The sequence below is a fragment of the Anopheles darlingi genome, chromosome 3, assembly GCF_943734745.1.
Source record: "Anopheles darlingi chromosome 3, idAnoDarlMG_H_01, whole genome shotgun sequence".
NCBI classification, from domain to species: domain Eukaryota; kingdom Metazoa; phylum Arthropoda; class Insecta; order Diptera; family Culicidae; genus Anopheles; species Anopheles darlingi.
Genome location: NC_064875.1, coordinates 67,538,468 through 67,552,497, shown reverse-complemented (window position 1 = coordinate 67,552,497; position 14,030 = coordinate 67,538,468). Strand labels below are relative to the sequence as shown.

The window sequence follows — 14,030 nt, the reverse complement described above, 5'->3', positions numbered from 1 at the left end:
CCGGCTGCATCTCACACCGGACAGTGTATTTGGCTCCGTGAGTATTGCGGAGTCCCTTTCTTACAGTTTCCCCTGCTCTATATAGACACAATTTGATAGACAACATTTATAGATACCGTCGTTAATGGGTCTTGTGTATTTGGTTACATTGTTCTGTTCATTAGCTGGTTAGGATAGTTTAGCGCATGTTTGTTTTGTTTGTTTGTTTTTTTTTTGTTTAATCCTACCACCTCGCCCGTTACTCCTCACCCCACTCGAGGGTATTGTTCCAAATTTGTATTTATTTGGGATTTATTGTCTTTCACAGCGTTTTGCAATTTGTTTTATAGGATTGCAATTCGAATTTCGAAAGAAATTTTACACCTTCTCCTCTGCCCCATTATGTGCCAAATGGCGATGGCGTCCTCATTCTAATAATGAAGTGTCCACCTGTGTGGAGATGATGTCTGAATGAATGAATGAATAATGATGGTTCGTGTAGCCGCTTGGCTCGTTCTTGTCGTGTCTTTGTTTCAAATGCATGATCATGAATGATGTGGTATGATGTGGTTTGAAGTATTTAACATACTTCACTTTAGTTGGACATCTCCCTCCTGAATTCAGGGGTAGCATAAGGGAAGGATTGGAAAAGGGATCTTTGGGAATGGATGGTTTCTAGAGGCAAGGAGAAACTTATCTGCGTTGAAAACGGTCAGGAAACTAGTCACTCGCGTGTGCATACACACACGCACAACTCGTACATTCTTTCACACACGCACAGTAACGCACAAACATACTCGCACTCCATTACTCAGTTCTTCTGCTGCGCGCGTCTCGGTAAGATGCGCTTCCACCGCACAGAAACGTAGGTTTCGTAAGAGAATTAATCCTAAACAAATTGACACGCGGAAGGGTAGTCAACGTCCTACGCCCTTATCAGTCGAGGATGGGATCCCGGCCGATCCGGAGTAGGAGTTTTCTTAGTTTAATTTTCTTGTCACCGTGGCACTGGGGAGGAAATACCCCCTCAGGCCGCTTGACGGGATTATAATCGAGGAACGCAACAATTCTAAACTAGACCAAGACGTTACGCTAGAACTGAGAACTTGTGCAAACACTACATTACTAGTCGCTACTCGCTCGAACCTCCTCAACCTCAGGAATTGGATTGCGACGTTTGCGACGTCGTAACCGATTCAATCTGGGGCGTCATCTAACATACGCTGCATCGGCAACTACTTCTTTTTTTCTCTCTAACATCCCCTGCCACCTGGAAGCCCCTTTGAGTGATATTTGTCATTTTTTGTTTGAATGTTGTTCAGCTAAACCTTCCTTCTTTTTCTTCTTCTTCTTCTTCTTCTTTTTCTTCTTCTAACCTCGCTCTCTCGCTCTGAAGAATACCAACGGAAGGAACTGAGTGATTTTCACGGTAAGAGAGGATGCAACAGACCGACCGACCGGTCATCGGCCGGCCTTTGCCCACTCCTGATATGTTGTGATGAAATGTGCATCGTCAAACAACCCACCTCTTCGTGCACTGTTCGGGTGACCATTTGGACACCTCTTTTCCCCCATAACCACTGCCGCAAAAGAAGAATTAACGGAATTGAAGTCGGTGTGTTTGGTGTTTCTATTTGCAGATTCACGCGCGCTCGCACCCAGACACACACAGAGCGATGAATGGAAGGAAATCATAGGTTAAATCGACGCGTGGATCTAGAAGAATGGTGGCAGATCACAATTGCAAAGTGTTCCGCCGTCTCCCATTTTGCAGAAAACGGAACACAGCTCATCCCAGTTCGGTGTCGTGGTCTGGATAGCCTCCATCGCATTGCGCACTGGTTCGCTCGCGGTTGACGGTGCGTCCGATCCGTCGCAGCTACTGCAACCGTTGAGTTGCAGGTTGGCCGCCGAACAGAACGCAACACAGACGAGATCGTGGTTGCTGTGACCGCGCAGTTTGTGGCTTTTGCATTTGCACTTGGAGACACCTGTCGGGTGGGACAAGAAGGGGGAATGGCGGTTAAACTATGTTGGAATAAGTGTATATAATTTAGATATTTTTTTAAATTGAAATTGCTATTTGGAATTGAATGCTTTGAAATTATCGCAAACAAAGATGTACTCTGGAACCAAATATCTCCTACTTATCTAGTAGGCATCTTGTCAAATAGATCTCGTAAGGACTTTAACGCCAAGTGCCGACGGGATGAGCCAAAACGTATGCCGAATCTCAAATGGATCATTTTCTTCGTTCAAAAACGATGATAACGTTTTGTGTGTTTTTTAGCTTAATTGCAAGGTGTATTGCACATGCAGTGGTATAATGGTTTTTGGTGGTATAATGTATAATATTGAGTAGATTAAACGATGATTGCTAATACATATTGTTCATTTTTTAAATGCAATTTATTTATGCACTTTATGATGAGTCATTTGGTTGTGCCTAATAATGCGTCTCCATCATGCGAGGATGATAACGCGTCTCCATTCGTTGGGCAAACGATTTGAAAATAATGTTTTATTACTGCGGATCAAAGGTTTGCCCAAAAAGTAAATGAAAGAGAAAGTAAAAAGAAGAGAGAAAAATCTTATCTGGGATAAGTTCACCGCTCTACCTAAACCATATCAGGGCCAAGCCCTTTTTTACGCCACACATGATAGCATCACTAGCATTTCTGGTTGCACTACCTAACGGATTAGTCAAAAGCGTCTGACGTAGCTCACGGACTCACAAAGCACGTGCTAAGTGGTGCGAAATAATACTGCTTAATCGCTATTTGAGCCACAACAAATCAGGGGGATTAAGATATTGCGGCATGTTGCCACTCGTTGAGCAATCTGACTTAAACCACCGTTCTAAAGTTCACGCCGGCAAGTCCAAATCTGCTGCTACTGCTAGACCAGCATTATCTTGAGATATCAGCCGATCGACCGATCTAGTTGTGATGGAATGTTTGTGATGATTTATTAGGTTTAGGATTGGAAACGACGTCATGACAGATATGACCTTTTGCTCCCGAGCCGTACGATCGCAATGGTGGGCAAAGGAGAAGGCTATAGAAAACCGGGAATGCATTGAAGAGTTGACTTACCCAGATCGTTGGCACAGAGCGTTGGACAAACTTCGTCGAGTGTTGCATCATCCAGCGGCAGTGGATTGGGTTCGGTAGTTGTGGGACGCAACCATGACGCCCCGCAGCTGGGACCACAAAGTCCCGCACTAGATCGGGTTTCAGGACGAGTTAAAGGAGAAAACGAGTGGTTTAGTTAAGATTGGTGACCTTCAAGAGATGACACTGAGGAATTTCTATACACCCTTTATATCTCACGCGGGCACAGATAAAATATTTAAGGAATTGGAAAGCGAACAGTCATGGCCACCGGTGGTGAAGGTGTCATAAATAGACGGGATCATATCCCGGTCTGTTTTGGGAAGCCAGCCCGCTCGGTAGCATCGTGTGTGTATAGTGTTTACGATGCTGGTAGCTACTGCTTATTGCTATTGATAGCAGTATCGATTGTTTGTGGCTTTATATCGATGATAACACCAGGAGGAATAATAAACCGACAGACAAACCGACCAGCTGCGTTGGCGTTGTTCAAGACTGACACGAAACAAGAACGCAATAAAGCTCTTCGGTTGTCCGGTTGAAAAGCGAAGCAAAAGCATAAAAAAGAAAAAATGAAAACGACTCTTTTACTATTCGAACTATCAATCAAGATTCCATAATCAAGAAAAAGGGTACCAATTTGGTACACACAGATTCAATCTATCTATCAATCCCCGCACCTTCAGATAACCCTCGTTAAAGTCTCACACGATCCCATCAATCATTCTCATGCGCTGTGGCGCTAATATGATTCGTTTGACTTTCTGTCACTCAGCAAAGTGTCGTTATGATCGACAGTGGACGCAGCTTATCACGATGGCTCATTAAAATTCCACTTTTCCACCCAACACGATGCCACGAAACGCCCGCACACGACGTGATAAGGGCTGTGAAAGCTACGAAGCGAGAACGATTTTTCCAAACTTTTCCCATCAACACACAAAGAGGAAACTGCTTCTATTGCGTGGTCATCTCATTTGGCTATCTCAGTGCAGAAATCAGACACACTTCCTCATACACCTCGAAGCGCAGAAGCCCTGCCACTATAGTCCAGGATTAACACACAGACACATAACGGGAAGAGGGTGGTTAACATATCGAAAAACTTTAGCTTTCTGCCCGGGATCCTTTACTCCACACCACGGGACGACCACTGTCCACATGACACACTCTGTCTTCGCTCCCTCGAGACTCACCTGCAGAGCTGTTCACAGGTCAGCTTCCAGTGCACAACTACGCTCGTTCCGGCGTTACCATCCGTTTTAGTCTCATCCGGTGGATGCTGCCCCGAGCCGTGTCCTGGTTTTGATGGTCGTGAGTCGGGGGTGGTGAGGGTGGTCGTGGTGCTGGGCTTCCTGGTTGTGTCCTGCGCCGTAAGGGTTGTCCTGCGAGCATGCGTCGCTGGAATGGTGACTGCGAGCAGCAACGTCACCATTGCCACCACCAGCAGCAGGATCTCCAATCCCGGGACGATACGACCGGCTCTCGGTTGCTGCCGATGGAGGGGAAATAGAGCAAAGCACACGAACCATCATCAGCACACGGTTCCGTTGGGCGTGGATAATTTAATTCAATTAACCGAGCGACTGTTGACGGGGGATTGCTTATGTACTGAAGCTCGTCTTCGTTCTTTCGACCTACCAGCAGGCGAATAAAGATGGGAATCTACTCTAACGAACTTGGGTGAAGAAGGATTTGGGATGAAAGATAGTTTGGGATACTAGTTTGTAATAAAAGTTCATAATCATTTGGGTGGAAGTTATGAGCAGGAATAAAACGTATCAATGTAGAGAGCGAACAAATCCAATGTTCAGCTGACCATAACCCTATCATGATATTTGTTTTTCGTGGTCCAATGGCGTAACGAATAGCACCGGGATGGAACATGGGGTTTGATTGTATTTTGATCTACAAAGTCATCTAATAGAAAACTAGAAGACAAACACCAATAATGTACCAGTGCGATGGCACCGTTTTTTGTGTTTGTCTTCAAAGATGCCGAGTCTTTATCCAGACTCTTCCTCAGTCTCACAAAGGTTGATTAAGGCATTGTTTTCGAATCTGACACAATATTGAGCTGATTATCTATTCTATTTCACCAGACAATATGAAAGTTTAAGCAACATGCTGTACCGAGTTCTCCTTTGCAAGTTTTATATCGACATCAAAAAGACAATCTGAACCTGGCGAGCTGGTTACGTCCGATCTGCAAAGGTCTCATAACCTCAATTGTATCGAGTAGGGCTGCTGTGTACACAACAGCAACGCCTGCTCTTCTCCTGTCCGGCATAGCCTGCTTTTCTCCTCAACTTTGACCTGAAGCTTCGTTTCAGATGGTCTCGATGCCTGCTACGAGTTAAGGGACGAAGTCATTTGCCCTCCTTCTGATCTGCTTTGTGTTTGCTGCACTTTGACACTGTACACTTCATAACGTAGCCTTCGGGCTATGTAGAATCGCTTTTAAACGGTATACTACACTACACACACACAGCGTACTGAACTTACTTTCATGTTTTTGCATTCGTGGGAACAGCCAAAGAACTTATGAAATTCTCGAATCTGCGAAATGATTCGCTCGTTTTCTCTGCTTCCTTGCAATCCTTCCACCGTTTGGGCACTGGTCGTGGCGCTCGCGGTTGAGGTCGGTTTTTGTACTGCCTATCGTGGTACAAACGAACGAGATTATCTCGTCTCCGGTACGGCTTCTATCACGCCTGTTGATAAGACAAATGTGCCGTATGGTGGCGTACTTTCAATATCACATACCAAATTCATGATAGCCAATCGACGATGATAGCGATACGGTGGGACAGAAGGCAGAGGTCGCAGGTATTAGAGCCATATGGCACACTCCATTGGTAACTCCGTGCCAAGCTATGTTCGCGCCGTGGTATGCCGTCGACAGGAGCTTGCTTATCATGAGTGTTCGGGACGAAGCTTTCGGAGGGCGGTTGCCGCACCCTTACCTAGCACAATGTTTATCAGCGGCTTACACGCGCGTGAATATGATCCACTTAGCGGCTTAATTGGTTTAATCCGTCGGCTTACGGGGCGGCTCGAACGTATAAGAGTTCATTTGTTCAAGTGTACCTAATATCTACTTCGATGTATAAAGTACATAAGTGTATGGTTTAATCGAAATTACTTTTATTAAATTGTATTCCATGACATCACCGGGGAGGCAGCGCTGCTATAAACATCTCAACTACTTTCAGACGTTTCCGTTTTTCCTGTACCAACAGCATACAATGTGTGAAATGGAATGGTAATCGCTGGCACAATTGGCATCGATTTGCCATCCATTAAGGTTGGCCACCAACCGGTACCGACGCTATCGTCATTACTTACTAATGCAATTATTGCACATTTGCGTCACCGGTGCATTCCGATTTACAACACCGTTTCCGAAGCGAGGTCCTGGTTTCCCCGGACCCGGCACGGACTACTAGTGGCCAGAGGAAGTTACGTAAGCGATGCTTGTCGCTGCAGAACATTCGAGCAACATTCGTTTTAAAAGCTCCACTCCACTAGCCCATCTGTCGACGGTTGTGGTGTTTGTGCAGATATTTATGAGGCACTTACAGGTCGTTGGTTCAAACTGTACCAGGAAGTGGAGACGCCCGTTGGCTGTATGGTGCGCTCGTGACGCTAATGGAACATTAGTATGCTAATTTAAACGGTGCTTTATACTCGACAATCGCTGTGTGTCGTGTTATTGAAGGTTTTTTGAAGGATTTATTTAAAAAACCAATTATAATGCTTTAATTGTTCTTTAATAGCAGTAATTAATAATTGTTTGGTTTGCTGCGATCAATATTCTAAATGATTTCCGTCTTTGTCGTTCTAACGAAAGGTCAGCAAGTTCATGCAGTGTACTTCACTATTTGATCCGAGCGGCGTTATTATTAAGGACAAAAAGTCGGAAACGATTTGACAGGTTGGTTTTGGCAACCAATGATAAAATTGGTTTGAAGAACAATTATCTTGTCTCTATCGGCTTTTCAGAAGCAAATGGTCTGTTAAGAAAAAATGTCGGAAAAGTTAGTTTCGTTAAGCTCAAAAGCAGTATTTGGATAACATTTATTGAATTTGATGTAAAATTTTCTTAAGGCTTTATTTTCATCATTTTCAAATGAGTGTATTCGTAGAAAACGTAGCACAGAAGTTTCGACCGAATATTATTTTCGAAATATCAACATCGCGAGAGACCAATAGGATTTTGTGCGCATGCCACACTGAAATGAGGACAGCTCGACCCATCCCGGATAAATTAAGGACTCATCATCATTATCAGCAGAGGAAATAATTTTTTCAATTAGACTAATGAGAAATTCATTAGCGGTTTAATCAATGGTGGTTGTTCTTCATGGGACGGCGCGTGTAGAATGCTTTGCTTTGAAAACTGCAGCTACTTCTACAGTTTGCAGTTTGCAAATAATAGAAACCCACAGCCGCATCCCGTTTCGCTTTGCAATCCAATCATCAGCCACCAAAAAGATTTCAGAACCATTCTCCTATTCACAACTGACGTCATCATCATGCTCTTGATGAACTCAAACAACAATCAACAAACAGCAGCGGCAGCAGCAGCGGTGGGTGCGGCGGAAGAGAATGTAGCAAATTATTTCCTCAACTAAAAACAACAGAAAAAGCGGCCAGAAACCCCATTACAAATTGGTTGGCTGTGGTCAGAATAGCACAGCGCGGAACCACCGGAACAAAAGCTTTTGCATAAGAAAATGGACGAATTTGTTGGTTCGCTGCTCGCGCCGTCTTTTTTTTGCAAACAAATCACCACCACCAGCAGCAGCAGAAACAGCGGCGAGGCCACTTCTGTCAGTTCTTTTCGCTTCGTTTTGTCAGCAAATCCCTTGTGGATTCCCCCTGGATGCGGTGCCAGAAACACCTGCACGTCCTGTAGGGGGTGTGAAAAGCTGTCAGATCCTTCCTACCTTCCTTTTCCAACGCACGCCATTCCCTTGGCTGTGCTGTAACGTGTTTTTCCACTTTAGAACTGCCCGGGAGCTGTATGCGAGGTGACACGCTATACTGTGTGTCGTGTCAGTGTGATGCATTGGAATGTTGAACGCTATGTGTATGTCAACCTGAAGCGTCGTAGCACCTTCTACCTTCCCCCCTACGTCCTGTGACCGTCCTGAGGAAAGCCATTTCCCAAATCCCACACAAATTCTCCACAATCCACCACCAGCAGGGAGGATAATACATAAAATATTCAATTTTCCCCAGGCCCGAACCAGAACTAGGAAGTCAGTCGTTGGGAGTCGATTTTCGTGTGCGCCACGCATACTATGGTTGGCTCCGCCCCAAACCATGATGGCGGCGATGGCAGCGTAGGATGGAAAATCGGTTCACTGCTGGATCGGGCTCGGTGTCCCGGGAGGAAGCAAGGACTGCTCAACCTTCGCGTGTCCTTTACCAAATGATGACGTAAGCAAGAGTTTACGCTGAAGGGTGGAAAGACCAGAGCCAGCGCCTCGATGGGATGCTGGTCCCCAGGATGGCCGAACCGACGACCAGCGGACCGAAGCATGCTTCGGAATGCTTGTGAACGGGCAGTGGCTTGGAATCGAATCCTGGGTAGCAACGTTCTGTCGGTCGTAGAACGCTGCCCAGCTATCACAGCTCGTAAGAACGTCGGACAGTACGGACAGTGGTCGGTGCCTGGAGCCTTGAGCGTATCAGAGTGTTCTCCCCCGTACCGTCGGCCGGAACGTGCGTGTGTGTGTAAGTGCAGAACGTGTGCGTGTGTCGCGTGAGTGTCCCAAGGTTCCTTGTGAGACGGATTTACTCCGTAGTTCAATTTCATCAACTCCGTTCTTTTGCTGCAACGTGCAAAAGGTTGAGAAGAGTGTCCCAAGTACTACAGGATACGGAGTCAGTGTTACCAGAGGACTGTTATATAAGCGAGCATACGAGCAAGTGCTGCTAGTGGATAACTACCAGGGCGAATCTTTGTCGAGACAAACGCTATCCTAACTCACACGTTCTGCCATAACACCATACCTGCTGAGAACAGCTCATTGATAAGGTAAGGATAGATACTTGTGACTTGTCGACTGTTTTCATAGTCTATAACCCGATGTATTTCTTCTATTCTCCTTTTTCGCTAGCTCTACGGCCAGGACAGACACACACAGAGAGGTCACAATGACGTCGATAAACGTGGACAAATACAAGCTGTCCGACAAAACGGCGAAGCTTACGGCAAAAGGTAGGTATCATATGAGCCTTACGTAACGCCCCATTACATAACAAGACAAGGACATGGATCCAAGTGAGCTTGTTTCAATGCCTACTTCATGCAGGACGATAAGTTCTTCCTCTTTTGGTTCCGTTTTCCGTTTTTTTTTTTTTCTTCAACACGTTTCCGTAACGTTAATCACTATCACCCGATAGATGCGCTTAAGCTGACTAATAACCTCCCATAAAACTCCGACCCTTGGTATGGTTTCTTTAATTTATTTTAATGTCCTGCAGTAGCGTCTCCCATTCCGCTTTGATGACCTTCATTAGGTCAGAATTGGTTACGACAAACCACACCATTTGTAAAGCGCCAAGCGCGCCATTGGAATGGGAATGGATGGTGTGGGCCTCCGGAGCGACCTCCGTACCAGTGGGGAGCGTACGTTGCGCAGGTTCTTGTGAGCAGCAGTCATGTGTTCATGCGCCGTAAGGACCGGGCCTGAAGAGCCTGGTGGAGCTTTTAGGAAAAGGGGGTAGATACAATCGATCGTACTATGTCGCCTTTTACCAGAAAACCCACAAAAGCGATGGAAGCATCGTGGCAAGAACCTTCGGATGTTGGGCTCCTAGAATAGCTGGTTAGAGATCGGGCTAATAATGTCGTTGACGTCAGAGACCATTCTCTGAGTTTTTTTCTTTCTTGTTGACCTAAATTGAACCCCGTGCAAGATGTTGACAATTTTCGGGTGCTTGCCTCGGAGGTTCTTGTTACGTAACTGTTATGGGCAGAATTTGAACGTGCTGGGACGAATGCGCATGTGTAACCAATGGCTGGAGCATATATTGGACATCAAAATTTATGCAAAAGGATGGAGCGTTTTTTCCAGCGTTGGTAGATCCTGCAATTTCACCATCGTGCTTAAGAATATTCAGTTTGGCGATAAAAGAATTTTGAAAGAATGTTTGAAAGAATAGTAAAGACGATTTTCTTACAGTATACAGTATATGATTAAATAACACTCCACTGTTTCTAGATATACCAATTCGAGATAAATGGTTAAACATTGTTTGTAAATTTTCTATTGCTCTTGTTTTGTTCATATGTAAAATTCATAATTTTACTTTTGAATTAACACAATTTAATTTGCTCATACCTACAAAATAAATATGTAAATATAAATATGAAGGAATAGCAAAGTTAGGTCTTTAAGTCTTTACATACCAATGCATAATTCACATCGGAACACAATCCCATACAGAATGCTATTGAAGTCTCTCATGATGAATCAATAAGAAATCATTTGGCTGTTTGCGACACAATAGAGCAGGTGTTCGTTACCGACGGGAAAGTGCGGTTTGGATCAATCCATTTTTGAAAGCAGAGAGTATCGTTTTCAATATAAAAATGATAAATCGATGAGAAGAACATAATTATGCTCCAGTGTTGGATTATGTAGTTTAAAACATTTTAAGAAATGCCTAACAAACGCAAAAGAATTACCATTGCTACGAGACAATGCTCTGGCCAAAGGCTTCTTAACTTTTGCGTTTGCTGCTGGTTTGATACTCTGTTCAGATATGTATCTCCGTACATTCTTAGTCCTTTATGTTTTCTTCAATAGCTCTCCATTGTTTTAGAAACATCTCGTGCTAATGCATAACTTACCCTTTTTGTGTGTTCGCTGAAAAGAATGCTTGCGAAGATCCATCTAAAAGCATAAGAATGACTGCCACTCTGTAGGACACTTTATGATCCTGCGCTATTTTACGAAAACAAAGAAAACACCTAGCAAAATCACAGCAGACAGTACAGTACCGATAGAACCACGGTTGTCTGACGCATGCAAAATCCTTTCCCGCATTCGGCTGTGTTTAACGACTTCAATCACAACCCAGAATCACTTGCTAGAAAAAAGCGACCAAACAGGCCAGTCGCAGACATATCAGCCAAAAGGCTATCCTTACCAAGCGAAGGGTCTGCCATGACCATGGTGTCACAAGTGTTACTTCCTCATTCATCATCGGCAGACGAAGGCAGCCGGCAGCCGAGAGGCGCGTGTGCTGCACACACTCGCACAATATGTTTTGTGATATTAAAATGTTTGTTTGCCAGCACTTTTGCCGCCGATAGGGTGGCCAGGGATGGAAACAGGAAAGCGGCCGACAGAGAATGAGGGAGATATGGCACGTCACGATGATAGTCCGGCGAAGGGATGCCTTCGCGTTGCTGGCAGCGCCTTGAATCAATTTCCCGTCTCTTTTCTTCGGTTCAGCATTTATCTCACAATATTTAAACGTATTTCTTTAGCCGTGGCCACACGGGGCGAAAACTCTAGCGCAAACGAAAAAATTAATGCCAAAACTTTTGCGCTTCGATATGTTTACATGGCCGGGTTGAGGAAATTAAAATCGTTTTTTTGAAGAAAAGGATTGAATACACTAGCAATGATCACTCACTGTCGATGTAAACCACAAAAAGAACATATTGTGAGCCCTACCGTTTGCAAAAAGCTTTTACGCTAGGTTTTACGCTCCACGGACCAATAATCGTTTGACAGCATGTAAACGGCAAGCGTAAACGTTTTGGCATTAATTTTTTCGTTTGCGCTAGAGTTTTCGCCCCGTGTGGCCACGGCTTTTGGAAAATGGTACCTTGCGAGAGGCGGTTTAAAGCAGTTTTCATAAGGGTTTCACGTAAAGTCACGATTTTCACAAAGTAACCCCTCCTCGTAGCATCCCGAAATAGCGCAACGGAATGCCGGGAATGTGTGTTCGTTTATTAAATTTCGGGGCCCTTTTCTCGGCGAACCGGGTGTTATGCAGACGCTGCACCCCACGATGAGGGTAAAACCAACTAAACACACACTGTCCTTGTCGCTACTGCCAAACAGGACACGGAAGCGCCCGGAAACCGGAAGACGGCGGTGTGAAAGGAGACGCAAATATTTAGCTACCGATGCAAACCCGATTATCTACACTTTAACGGATCGTTAGTTGCAGACCTTGTAATTGAAAGCCACTCGTGCGCATCGTACGCACACGGTCGCGAAGGGCGGCTTCTGGTGGCCAGCTTGACAAACGATTTGGCACCGCGCGATGGTGCAGGTCCGGTGCCGGCGCTATGAGCTGCTGTCACCGGCAAGGCGCATCGCCACGCATCGTAACATCTGTATAGCTCGTCATAATCTTGAGATGCACGGAAGATAAACTTGGGACTAGAATGCACAGAGGCTTTTGATCCAAGAATTACTAAGCGCTATCTGGTTCTGACATGCGAGAGGTATCTTTGCGCTCCGTTTTGACGTTATCGAGTGGACAAACGCTGGGAATCTTTCGGAGCACAGTAGACCCTTAAGACGCTCACGTATAAGTTCTCCGGTCGCATTATCAAACATGGTAAAGGCTCAAAAGAGGCGCACAACTTTTGGCTTCTTTTTGGATCTGTTTAACTATCTTGCGCCGCCCAGAATGTCGCTACCTCAAATACCAAACAATAGGGTAAGGAAAGTAAAAAAAGAAGGCAAATAGATTTATCATATTCATTCTCCTATCTTGTAAGTTATGATAACGGCCAAAAACGGTGGCATGATCCTTCCTTATGGATCGCCGGCCTCCGGCAAAAGGTGGTTGGGTCCAGCGAACAAAGCGAATTCCTGGTGCTTCTTCGTTGCCATTTCTGCTCGCTTCACGGGTCACCGAACAGAAGGAAAGGTTATCGCGGCCCGGCCTTCGTTCGTTCGTCCGTTCGCTCCACTTGCCATGGCATCGAAATCCTCTTCTTCGGTTGTCTTTGCGTGCCAAGGAGGGAGAAAATCAATTTCCTATTCATTCGCCCAAGGATTAGGCCAATGATGGATAGATAGATTGGCTGGCTGGCTAGGAAGGAACGAAGAGAGAGAGGGAGATTGGGAGACCACTCTGCGGCCAAAGGGGGCTGATCATTCCACCGGAGGATTGTGGTTGTCTGGTCGTGCGTTCGGCTGGGTTGGGAGTCTATAAAAATCGTTTTTCACCATTCACGATGATGTCCCTGGGCTGTCCCCTAGAGAAGACCCGGGGTATTACCTGTCAATACTGTTCATTTTTTATCTCATGGGGTGATGGGTCCCGTGGGGGATGGCTCTCTATGGTTTGCAACAACGAAGGGAGAGTAGCCCCAGTTCGATCGGGGTTTTTGAAGACGTACGTCGCTCTGGTTCGTCTGTTTAACTCTTACACATGAGTGTGCTACCAAGATTCCTTAATTAAAACGATATCAACGCTAATTGTTCCAATGAAATACCGCCTCGCAACAGCTCTGGCACGACGTCCCATCGCGGTGTTTAGCGTTGATGGACGAAAATGGGGAAGTAAATAGCATCGTAATGCCATCGAAGGGTCGCGCGACCGTACGAGAGGGGGCCATGCTCGTCGGCGTTCCCTTACTTTAATATTAAAATTCCCGACACTCCGTACGCCCTTACGGGCTGTTGCATTAAATCCCTACACTCGACCTCACACAGCAGGAAGCTGCGGAGGGACCGGAAAAACAATCTACTTGCCGGGGTTGGTCTGCCAGCATGCTGCAAACCGAATGCTAAAGGAATATAGACGTTAGTGAGGGGGATTCAATGGAAAAACATTGAGCCAGTGCATCAAATGGTCGTGATGGCGGTCGCTTCGTGCGGAGGTTTGCGAGAATAATTGCTAATTGAGGATTTTTGAAATAGTTTCTAAAGCCGGGCTGAGATGAAT

The 14,030-nt window shown here is 45.4% G+C and overlaps 2 protein-coding genes across 2 annotated transcripts in view; one reads left to right on the top strand and one right to left on the bottom strand.

Moving 5' to 3' along the window:
* Window positions 1–148: 148 nt before the first annotated feature.
* LOC125954856 (uncharacterized) lies at window positions 149–5,701 on the bottom strand. Its single transcript, XM_049685497.1, has 4 exons — window positions 5,598–5,701; window positions 4,289–4,584; window positions 3,075–3,202; window positions 149–1,970 (listed from the first exon to the last, which is right to left on the bottom strand). Exons 1-4 carry the CDS (start codon window positions 5,601–5,603, stop codon window positions 1,696–1,698), a joined length of 705 nt encoding a protein of 234 aa, XP_049541454.1. The 5' UTR covers window positions 5,604–5,701; the 3' UTR covers window positions 149–1,695.
* Window positions 5,702–8,720: 3,019 nt separating this feature from the next.
* The window catches only part of LOC125954816 (glutamate decarboxylase), an 18,625-nt gene continuing 13,315 nt past the window's right edge, over window positions 8,721–14,030 (top strand). The window contains exons 1-2 of the mRNA XM_049685431.1: window positions 8,721–9,141; window positions 9,224–9,324. Coding sequence (XP_049541388.1) covers window positions 9,261–9,324 — 64 coding nt within the window. The 5' untranslated portion in view covers window positions 8,721–9,141; window positions 9,224–9,260. The remainder of the gene's footprint in view (window positions 9,142–9,223; window positions 9,325–14,030) is intronic.

Excerpts from the sequence above, each read along its gene's own strand:
- LOC125954856 (XM_049685497.1), bottom strand. Across the intron at positions 3,203-4,288 it reads ACCTGTGAACAGCTCTGCAG|TGCGGGACTTTGTGGTCCCA; the intron begins GTGAGTCTCGAG and ends AACCCGATCTAG. Across the intron at positions 1,971-3,074 it reads GCTCTGTGCCAACGATCTGG|GTGTCTCCAAGTGCAAATGC; the intron begins GTAAGTCAACTC and ends CCCACCCGACAG.